The 11,556-nt window shown below is 39.2% G+C and overlaps 1 protein-coding gene across 1 annotated transcript in view; it reads left to right on the top strand.

Moving 5' to 3' along the window:
- The window catches only part of EDARADD (EDAR-associated death domain), a 5,897-nt gene extending 443 nt beyond the window's left edge, over window positions 1–5,454 (top strand). The window contains exons 2-3 of the mRNA XM_009329218.1: window positions 2,523–2,568; window positions 5,078–5,454. Of these exons, the coding sequence (XP_009327493.1) occupies window positions 2,523–2,568; window positions 5,078–5,454 (423 nt within the window). The remainder of the gene's footprint in view (window positions 1–2,522; window positions 2,569–5,077) is intronic.
- The last annotated feature ends 6,102 nt before the right edge of the window (window positions 5,455–11,556 follow it).

The raw sequence follows: 11,556 nt of genomic DNA, 5'->3' as shown, positions 1-11,556 counted from the left end.
CAGAGAATAAGTGAAGAAGTAAGGAATCCTAGGTTTTGGACTCCTTGTGTTTTGCTCTTAGGGAGGCATTTGACTATTCTGCTTTGACTTTGGGACACTGCTCTTCCCGTAGTGGAAACACTCTCCACTGTTTGTGAAATCTTATGTTGCCATAGGGTGGGCAACGCTGAGTGACCCCCATGCTCCATGGTTACCATCTTTCAAGTGAATGTTATTTGCTGAATTTCAAATTGATTCTCTTTGGGTTGAGCAGAAAACTTGGAGAAGAGAAATGAATGAGCATTTTCCAGCGAGACGAAGAATTAAAGAGAGTTCCTTATGCCAGAGTCCCAGCTGAATTTCATCAGAAACAAACATGGGTTTGGTATGCATTTCACAGATGATGGAGGTAACAGTCTCATTCCCATCATCAAGAAGAGAGCATTTATTGCCCGCTTAGAATCACTATAAAGATATTTCCGTGTTATTAGGGTGTTAATGGTTCTACAGAGCTGAAAAACTTTCTGCTTATCTTCAGACTCTGCATAGGTTTATGGCTTTGATTAGACCTGTAGAGATTGATTGGATTTTAGTTGTGGGCAAAATATATTCTTGCTTAATACCTTCATTTCATGGGCAGTAGCACTACACTGTCTTATTGCAATTACATTACAAGAAAATGATCTTGAATAAACCCGAGTGCACCTGACTTGATAGAAGTAGATAATAACTGATCAGTAAAAGTACGAATTTTGAAGAGAGATGTAAGGCACAGGTAAGTATCCCTGTTTTTCTTTGTACTTTTTGCAGTACTAGCCACTCTTGTTATTTTTTGTCACAAGATGAGTATAATGACATCTCTTAAAGGCATTTAGGTATTAGCTTTCACAATACAGTTTGAACTTTCATGAATTCGTGAAGTCTGGGAAATGTTACTGAAGCTCAGGACAGCAGCTTGGCTATTGCAAACTAAGTGAACAGTATCCACTTTTCCTTTTTTTCCTTTCTGTTTTGTTTTTATTTGCTTGTTTGTTTCTTTTGAAACAGATCTCTGGGGAGGCTGAGCTGTGATGGGCAGCTCCTCATTCTCCCAGTGAGTTACCCTTCTGGGGACTTGCTCCTCAAGGCTCAGTAATAATACTCTACATTTTTAAGGAATTTGTGGGAGTGGAGACAATGACTATAATCAGATCTCCAGATTTAATTTTTCTTAAACTTTGGGTGATCACATGTTGCCATGAAGGTCAAGTTCATGTTTAAAAAGCTCTGTCCAGAGAAAGCTTACATGGTGCCAGTGGAAAAGTAAACTACTAGAAGATAATGGCAAGGATTATTCTGTTGCAAGTGGCACGTGCAGTGTTAGATCTCTCTTGAGCAGACGTTTTGTGGGTGAATTGATGTTGTATGTATGATCTTGCACTTTTCAGAGAATAAAGAAATGCTGAAAACAGCATGCAAATTTTTCATTTCCTAACAAAGTCTCTAAATATTTTGGAGATAGTTTACCTTCTTTATAATTGGACTGTGAATGTATGCATGTCCATCACATCAACTGAAACTGCCTATATTCTATTTTTAGTGGATTTCTTAGTAAAGAAGGTGTAGCAGGTAGGAATAGAGTATCTTATTACACTATATTGTTACCTAGTTGACTTGTGTTTGCATGCACAGTCTGCAAAATGTTAAGAAGCCTGCTGTGATAATTTTGGAAGAATGACGCAATACAAAAAATGAACAATACTTTATTGCAGCTATCTAAGGGGAAAATCCCCTTCTGCTTTCATCTTTAAATCCTCAACAGAAGAAAGCTATTTCACCTGGCTCCACACCCGCATAGTTAAAGTAAGGGCAGCTGCAGTTTCCCGCAGTTCTAGGATCAAGGTGCTGTCCTTCCAGTTTTTAGATGTTGCTCTCTAAATAGTAGAATTGAAATGTTACAATGTGTGTTGTAGTTTCAAGCTGCTAAGTAATTTCATTATGTTTAATTAGCAGGCCACTGAGGGAATGTTTACTTCAAACAGGAGGAGGGTTAGATGTGAACCAGCAGAAATGTTCAAGTCCACCTATTGTCTAGAAAAGCTTCCTATGTATGTAAGGAAATTTGTAAAAAAAACTCCTCCACTTTTCCTAGATCAATGAAACAGTCCCTTATTGCTGCATGTTACAGGCAAAATTCTCGTTTTTTTTAATTACAAAACATTTAAAAAATCTTTTTAATCAAGCCATATGAATTGTTGAACAGCTGTTGAGGGATTAAGAACAAATTACTCAAAAGATGTAACCCCATAGCATATCATTAATAAAGATGACATTGTTCAGTGGATACAACCAACAGGGAAGTTTTGTCAGCCAAAGCATGAAAATGCTGCCTGAAAAGACTGCAGATTGTCAGTAATTCCTTGAAACCAGATATATTCCCTGTCTGACTTTACAAGTAGCTCGGGATTCTTCTAAGTAATCTCCTGCCACTTGAAAATTAGCCAAATAGTTTTTATGGTGTTCAAATACATTGTTTTGATTTATGTTTGTTTTCTGCTTTGTAGCCAGAAGACAAAGACACGCAAAGCCATAGTGACGAATCACTTTCAGGTAATATGTCAGCTTTACTGTTCTACATATTTTTCTTTGAAAGTACTTTATTAAAAACTGCTGTTTGTCATAACCAAGAACCGCCTGGGTAGTCAATGCTTGTGGCGCTCATTTCATTACCAGTGTCATTTACAGCTTCCTCTTTGTTCTAAAGGGGGTGGTTATCAATAATGCAGACCATATAAAATGTGTAAGTTGGGCTTTCCAAATACATCTAGTACATCCACCTTTGGAAGAAATCTGTAAACAGCTACCTGGAGAGAGCAGAAGCTGGCGGTGGGCTGTGGGGGCTTATCCCATAATTGCATGAGCTCTGCTGGGGGTCGGGTTTGTGTGGATGATACACAGCCCTGTTGATCTAACAGTGAACAACTGAGAATTTCCTGTTAGTAAAGAAGCTGGTCCTATCATGTAGCATTAGGATCATGCAATTAGGTGGGTAGGTCATCATTTGCTCATCAGTATCTAACATGGGGCATCTTAGAAAAGCAGGATTCTTTATAATGCTTTTGATAGTCTACACACGGTATAGCGCAAGAAGCAGGTTGGTTTAGTTTTGTTTACCTATAACTGTGCCCTGTGTTTTCTTTACCCCTTCTTCCCTGCTTCTATTGGAGGATAAAACTTACTCTGGCATCCTTGCAAAGCAAAATAAGATGAAATTCCGATAGGGTGCTCTCCTGCCCTTTGAGCTCAGCCAGAACTTTGGATTACATTCATTTTGCCTTGTTTGTGTAACTAAATCTTGGTATGAGCGAAGCAAGCAAATTTTGTCTCGCTTCAGCAAGAGTTTAGGGTGCACAAGAAGAACAGAATAGTTCACATATGTATTTCTGTAGAGAACAGCTGCAAGGCCTGTGAAATACCTGTGAGCAAAGATGTCACCAGAACATATTTCCCCTTAACAGAGAATCTAAGCATTTGTATGGAGTTATGTGTCTGCAGCAGTGTTGTTGCTGCACGTCCTAACTTGTTGAAAGTTGTCTTTGGCCTGCTAAAAAAGCAAGCCGATGAGCAGCTTTACAAAAATAACAATAGCTTGTTCTTCCCTTAAAAACAAAGTGCATGCAGAAGCTACATCCAGCTGAGTTGCTTTTATCAGCACTAATATTCAGAATAAAAAAATCACAATTTGACGGTCTTTCTGGAATTTTCACACAATCTGACAATAATTACTGCAAATGAGAAAAACCCAAATGAGAAAACCTTAACAGATGCTGTTGTCTGTGTGAGTAGGTGGCACTGAGTACCAGATTTGCCCTTTGCCAGAGATACAGTTCAGGTCTCTTAGACCAGCACTGATCCAGCACTTGTAAATTGTGTGTCACTGTTTTCTGTTGTTTTTAATCACTCTTTTGATTAATATCATTTTTCTTATTTTGTAGTGTCCCTTTTTCAAAGAGTTTTACCCCAAGTAGGACCAGTTACTTCCCTATTTCAAGCTGTACAGTGAGGTTGGAGGGCAGAAGCTTTAGAAGGTGCTTCTAGGCTGCATCCATTTTCTATGACTCTTTGAACATACCAAATTCTTCCTGTCTTCAAAAAGGAGCAGGGAGAGCTGAGGTCATATCTGCAACCAAAATGCTCAAACAATGCCCTACACCACTGCAATGTTAAAGGTCTTAGTATTAGTATTTAACTAGAAGTATGACTAGAACTGGTTTCTACATGCTTTTACGAGTTATTAATATATCATACAGTCTGGTAGCACCACATTGTTCACAATGTTGGGGAGATATTGACTGTTGTGTGTGGGAGACCTCTAAATGGCAATTTTCGGTATTTGATGTAGATCTTAGAACGTATCACCACCTACTTCCAGCAACTTGGTATTTTTATTTTTCTCACACATGGAGGAGTATGCACTTTATTCCTTTCCATAATGTACATTTAAAATAGGCTTGCTTGGTAGAACAGGGACAGCTTTTATTGTAAGAGCCCTTACAAAGCAAAGGAACATTTCCACTTTTTCATTGTGTTAAAGTACTAGATGTTACTTGTGTTTGCAGCTGTCGGCAGAGATTCTCCCGGTGCAAATATTTCATGTTGTTATGAAGGCAGCAGCTCAGAAGTGCAAAACCTTTTCCTTCATCCTACAACATATGCATACAAGATGCACATAATGTGCACATAATCCTGTTGGTGATGTAAGCAGGGCTTATGGCAGATTCAAGGAAGCAACATAGTTCCCAAAAACAAAAAAGGGGAATATCCCAGCTCACCACTGTATTGAATTGCATGCCTTCTCTATAGAAGTATAAATATGGTACTTTCAAAATTACTGTCCTTTTGATTATAGCCACTAAGCGTAGTGAAGAGAGAAGTCTTAGAAAGTTAATTTCATGAGTACTTCATATGGAAAGGCATTACATGTCACTATTCTGACTTTTTCAGAAACAATTTACAGGAACAGAATACTCTTCAACCCTTTGTGCTTTTAACATTTTGTTCCTGGTGAAACCACAGCAATAGATCCTAACTTCTCCCCTTGTAATGGTTTTCACTGCAGACCTCAAGAAAACCTGCAAGGAAAATGGCACCTGCTCCTTGTGCTTATTCCGTGCACCGACCATCAGTGACATGCTCAATGATGAGGACTTGTTGTACACAGTGAGGCTAAAGCTGGATCCCTGCCACCCAACGGTGAAAAACTGGAGAAATTTAGCAAGCAAATGGGGGATGACTTATGATGAATTGTGTTTCCTTGAACAGAAGCCCCAAAGTCCCACCTTGGAGTTCTTGCTACGGAATAGTGACAGGACTGTGGAGCAGCTGATTGATCTCTGTAAATTTTATAAGAGAATTGATGTTGTGAAAGTGCTGCTGAAATGGGTGGAGGAGGAATGGCCCAAGAGAGGGAACAGAAGTTACCAGAATGACTTCTAGGTCAAAGGAAGTTGTTAGTCTGTACGTGTTAAATGCTGGGACTAGCTGCCACTAGTACATGGGAAGTTTCCCTTGCAAGAGGGAGCGAGCCTGTACTGACGGTTTGTATACTGTGCAAGCTTTATGTACTGTATACACATATATATGTTCTGTGCCCTCATGGTTGCAAAGATAACCTTCCAAAAATGGATGGAATAATGCAGGTCATGTTCTTGAGTCTACAAATGCCTTCAGTTTCTTTGCTGCTGTTCGTAGGCTTCCTAAGCAGAAGAGGAATGAAAAAGCCAAACCACTGGTTTTACTGCAGCAGTTGTGAACCATGTCAGTTGTGTGCTGTTGCTTTGGGGAAAGCCACAATTAGAAGGCAAGTCTCTTGGCCTTTCTGGCAGCCCTTCCACAATTTTATATGTTCTACCTAGTAGAAGATGAGGGGTTATTTTTTTCTTCCTTTTTTTTTTTTAATTTTTTTTAAGCTTTATGACACTGTTTTTGGCACAGGAACGCCTCAGTGTTCCAAGCAGCAGTTTGGATTTGCATGTTACAATTAATTCAATGTTACAACATCACATTCAGGCAAATTAAACTTTAAATCTCTTTTATAAACAAGAATAGATGTTAAACAAAGTAATTATTTGCATACTTCTATATCATAGGACATATATTTGCTATAGAAGAAATCATGCAATTCAGAGAGACTTTCCAGCCCATAACCACTAGGGACCAAAAAAACCAATTAAAAAGCTTTATACTTAAAATTACTTTCCAAAGTTTTGAAGACAATATACACTCTGAGTGCACTTATCTGTTAATCTCAAATGCCTCCACTTTGCAGTGTGAGGTGACGGCTAACGCCTCACCCACAGTATATCCTTAGTATTGAGTATAACTCCCATTTTCACAGGCAGTGGTTTTCTTTACAGTCCTGTGGGTTGTCCTACTTTCTGTCCCACGCCAAAGTAGTTGCACACTTGCGTGAAACTAGCACAAATTTATGTATTGATTAAAGCCACTCTAATGGGAAATTAACAGGTGAATTCATCTACAGTCCAGGTGGATGGTTATTAAAGCACTTGCGGTGGTTTTGACTGATGTTTCTCAAAGAATTTTGATACTCTGAATTACACTGTTTACATTTAAAATATTTTAGAAATTGGTCTTTTTCCTGCCATTCTTCTGCGTTCTAATGTTTTAAAAAAGCTCCTGAAAAATCAGTTATAAAATACAATGTATAAAGTACTTATAGCTATAATGCCACTCACAAAAATGTTGTGACTTAAAAAATACTTCTAGTTGTTACCCTTACTAAAAGCATCTCAGACAATACTAATATGTACATAGGTGTATATACCAAAGCACTGGTGAACACAGTATGTCAAGATGTGGGGCAAAACTAGAATGGGGTACAGGTTGATGCACCGTGTACTTTTCTTGAGTAGAAATGACTAAGAATTAGTAGCAAAGCTGAGGGAAGTCTAATGCCATATACTGAGTTTCTTACTGTAAGAGAATGAAGAGGGACCTCTAGTAATACTATACTATAGATGCTGAGTGATATGGTTACAGAGGAGTTAGAAGTAAAGACTAACATTTTCTGTGTCAGGCACTAGTTCTGGGGTGACGTAAATTAGCTTTATTTTCGTGACTTCAAGAAGCTGAAGATCTAGTTTCAAGGTGAAAAGACTGACCTCAATTTGAGGTTTGAATTTTTTCTTTTTTTAAAAGCTTGTGGAAGACTGGAATTTTCATAACTTGGTTTTTTAACCATTCCTCAAAAAGCTGCTACTCTTTGGAACAGTAAGTTTTCTAGCCATATTTTAAAGAGGGAATTGTACTGCTGTGTTTTGTTGGGGCTGCAGTTCAAATGTTTCATATTCCTCTTCTAGGAACAGTGTTTTCCCAATTAGATGTCTGTCAACTCTAACTTTTGCAAATAATCTTCTGTCTTTAGTTAGGAGTTCTAGAATCAGCTTTGAGGACTACTGCTGTGGCGGGGCTGCCTGCTATTTTCAGTTCCTACAGAGGCGTCCACTGCGTACGTACAAATAGGTCATAATGCAGCTTGTCCAACATAATCCCCATACCTTGGGCCTATTATATGCATGATTTAGGATCATGTGTCTGTGTGTTAAGTTGCTCTTTTGAGTGATGAGTGCTGGCATGTACGCCCACAGCTTTTCCCTCCCATAACATACCACAGCTATATGTGTCTAGTATTACGGCATGCTCTGCTTTGGTAGATCCAGTCCAGCAAGGAGCTGGAGCCCTCACCTAAGACTCACAGTGGGAACATGAAATGATGTAGCAGCGTTTCTGAATCAAGATGTTCAACTGAAATCTACCCCTTTTCCTGTTTTCTGGCTACAACTTGCAAAATTTTGGAGAAACACTGTTGTCTTGTGGAAATGAGTTCTGATCCCTCGAAGCTCTTGAAAAGTCCATGTCAGCTGCAAGGATTCATGTCTGATGGAAATAAAGCTGCTTCTGAGAGTTTACATGTGGATTCTGTATAAATTCAGCACTGAAGGTTGAAAACGTTAGCTTTAAACTTCATCACACACTGGATTATTCATTAGTATACTTGAAATATTTTTTTCGTCTTTGTATGGCATGAATTGAGATGTACACACTTTTTTTAGTTTTATATCTGTTTATAAGATACTGGGTCTGAGTGTTCAGTTTATTCTTATATCTTCTGTTATAATGTATACTATTTTTAGAAGAAATATAGTTTGTCAATGTTTGACTTTATTGTATTTTTTTTTATTACAGCTAGGAAAACAGCTGTTTTCCTTCTCACCAGTCACCTTGGAACTACTGAACTATCAACTAGTTGTGCTATGTAAAAAAAAAAAAAAAAAATCTTATATACAAGATTCATGGCGTCTTAAAGCACCTATGTTTGCAACAGATGCTGCAGATACTACTTTTTTTAATCTTTTCCATACGCAAAATGAGTTAATTTTGGTAAGATGATGAACAAAGATGTTTATCTAGAAACTTGCAGCGGAGTTACTCACCATAGAGAGGTATGAAACCTACACTGGGTGAACTCTTCCTGAATTAACAACCAATCTGATAATGAAGGTTAGAGAATCACATGGACGCTGAAAAGGCTCTACTAGACTATCAGTTTTGTTCCATTATATCTTTCACCTATTCCCACATGAGACCCGCTCTCCCTTCAGGGACTTCCAGTTCTTTGGCTGCTATCTCTGTGCCTCCAGGATAATCAGTGGCCCTTCCCACCCACTTTAGCTTCCATGAAGATATCCAAACCACTATATTCTTTCTTTCCTGCACGTTTATCTAAGACATGGTGAGCCTAATAACTGTTCTTCAATAGCAAAAGTACAGTCATGTGCTCCAAGAGCCCCTAGTTTTGCTGTGAGGTCAACTACGGGGCATCCCCCAAAAAACAGTGATAGTATCCAGTTGTCTTACTCGCTGCATGCACTTCCCTTTGATCTGTGGAGAAGAATGCAAGATGGGCTTGGGGCTGTCCTTTGGAAGTCTACCATAAAGGATAGGGTAATCAGCATGGCCCCAGGTGCTTGCTTGGAAGTAAGTTGTACAGAAACCATAAACCATACTTCTTCCTGAATCACTACTGAATAATGGAGACCTGCAGCTCAGTCTGGGCAATGCTTCATGCAAGAGACTGCGTATTTTTCACTGTCTCAAACTGACTGCCTCCCACAGTTCGAAATCAAGCTGTTAGCAAGTGGAAAAAATGTAAATTCTGCCTTCTGGTGGTTTAAGTTAGGGTAACACTGTTGACTTGTGGCCAGACATAGTTGGAAATTATTTGTCAGAGAGCATAACTGTTTAAACAAGGTCAAAGAAAGTGCATGGCATTTATAATAACTTAAAGAGCAGCCGACTTCTGTAATTTTTGTGGCATATCATGTTCTCTATCCATGAAGGAAAAGCTAATTATTCATAACTAATTTCAATAATCTTGTAAGTCTTAAGGTTTGGGTCAGTTTTGGACAGTAGGGCAGAGCACCATTAAATGATGATGTGGGCTTGTTGCCTGTTTTGTCAGAAAAGTGCTTTTCCTTGTCCCTGAGCTCAGCTAGTCCTGATTGTATGGCTATGGTCGGTTGTTAGCCTTAGCTGGGTAGGGAAGGTATGGATCTACTGGTCAGACAGGCTGAATACGAGCAGCACTAAGAAGTATTTGGAAAGGTGGAGTCTGTAGTATTTGTAAGCCTGTACCTTGGCCTAGGACTGGGACTGGGACTGACTCCATCTTACAAGAAACGGATGGCAAAGAGGAGTTGACAGACTTGGGAAAAGGCTTGCCTGTACCCTCTTTTTTGGGGGGAAGGGGCAATTAAACAGCCGGGCAGACTTACTAGTTGGTTTGATCTCTGTATTTTACCTTTGTAAAATGGTGGTTCTTGATTTCAAAGGCAGGTGGTTGGGGTAAATGTATATTTGTTACTGTGGTAATGAGAGTCACATGGGAATCTTAAATGTGAGAAAGATAAAGCAGTGCAAGTCTTGTTAGGATGGGATCAGCAGGGTTGGCTTTAGCCTTTTTGAACTCCGACATGAAAGAGTATTGGTGTGTTGGCTTTGTTCAGGCTTTGTTTACTGGCCTTCACAGTGCTATGAAGAAGAGGATTAAAATTGGAGAAGAGATGAGAAAGAAGTAGCTTCTGTCAGAAATAATTAGTGAGAAGTAATGCCTATGGTGTTAACTTTGTCTTTCCTCTGATGTATGTACAGAAATAGTTTCCTTGACTGAAAATCTTATTTATTTACAGCTGCATCTTTCAAATTTTTTTGAGAAAATTCCAGAAACAAGACCAAATGTGTTAGTAACTTGGAGAATAATAACTTGGAGAATAGTAACTTGGAGTGTTCTGTGTATCTGTGTACAGCACGAGATAGATATGCAACTTTACGTATCCACATAAAGGTGCTTTTTTTTTAATTATCAGTTTGCTTCAAAATTACCCAATATTTAGTTTGGGAATGCTTTTTGTCTCAAAAAATAACCAAAGTTTAATGTTGTTGATGACATAAAACACATTTACACAACTAAACAGTTTCTTAACAGGAAGAGCCAGGATAAGAATAAGAAAGGGGCACCCAAATCCTTACGCTACCAAGAATATCTTGAGTCTACGCTGTGGTGTTTTTTTCATGTTTGTGCCCAATACATGTGAGCTTCCCCCACTCCTCTCAAGCTTCAGTTCATTCACGAGCCCATAAATAGTTTATTAGATTTTTTTCTTTTTGGTCCTAATTTACTTTTGTCTCTACTTTCTCTGAAGCTGAGGAGTTCAACTCAAAGGTCTATTAAAAGCCTGTTACCCTCTAACCATCAGAAAACACCCACCATCTTGTGGTGAGAGGTGATAGTACAGCCCGCTCATTTCTCCCTTGAAAATGCAGCAATGCTGCGGGCAAGTGAGCCCATCTGTAACTGCAGAGACCAAACAGGGAGATCCAAAGGCAACCGCAATGAGGATGATGGTGTAGCTAAGGTGTGAAGGTGTAGTCCTAAGGATCTTGGGTTTGGTCACAGTCTCTAGTTTGGAGAACATCACACGGTTTTTTGTTTTGCACAGATGCGTGGTGTTTCTTGTTTTTTATCTCCGTAGGTAGGTAGGGACTGAGGCACTATGTTTGTGTAGACCATGGCACAGTCATCTTCTGGGGGGGGCAGACAGGGCAGGCATAGGCACAGGTTTGCTCTGCTGTCTGTTGCAATGCAAATGAAGAAGCGATCCTGACTACTTTCAGAATCCTAGAGCTGATTTAAAAAAGAAGGGGCGAGTATGTTTTAAGCATTATATAGCCTATAATTGGTTTTCACAAGGACCAGTGACTTCTCTGTAACTCGTTTGTCCTTTGGCCCTAATACCTAATCTGTCTCTTGTTTGCTTTTGCGCTTCTCTTCAACCTTTTGCTTTGAAAAGCAGGCATTGCAACAAAAAAAATAGACTACTTACTAGTTTCTGAAGTAGCAGTAGCATTTTAAGCTTTTGAATAGGTGTGGTGGTTTAACCTCAGCCAGCAACTGAGCACCACACAGCTGCTTGCTCACTCTCCCCCCCGGCCCCCCAGTGGGATGGGGGAGAGAATCGG

This window comes from Pygoscelis adeliae, unplaced genomic scaffold (genome assembly GCF_000699105.1).
Source record: "Pygoscelis adeliae isolate BGI_AS28 unplaced genomic scaffold, ASM69910v1 Scaffold77, whole genome shotgun sequence".
Lineage (NCBI taxonomy): Eukaryota > Metazoa > Chordata > Aves > Sphenisciformes > Spheniscidae > Pygoscelis > Pygoscelis adeliae.
Note: the sequence above shows the minus strand (reverse complement) of the source record. Positions and strands in the feature narration are given on the sequence as shown.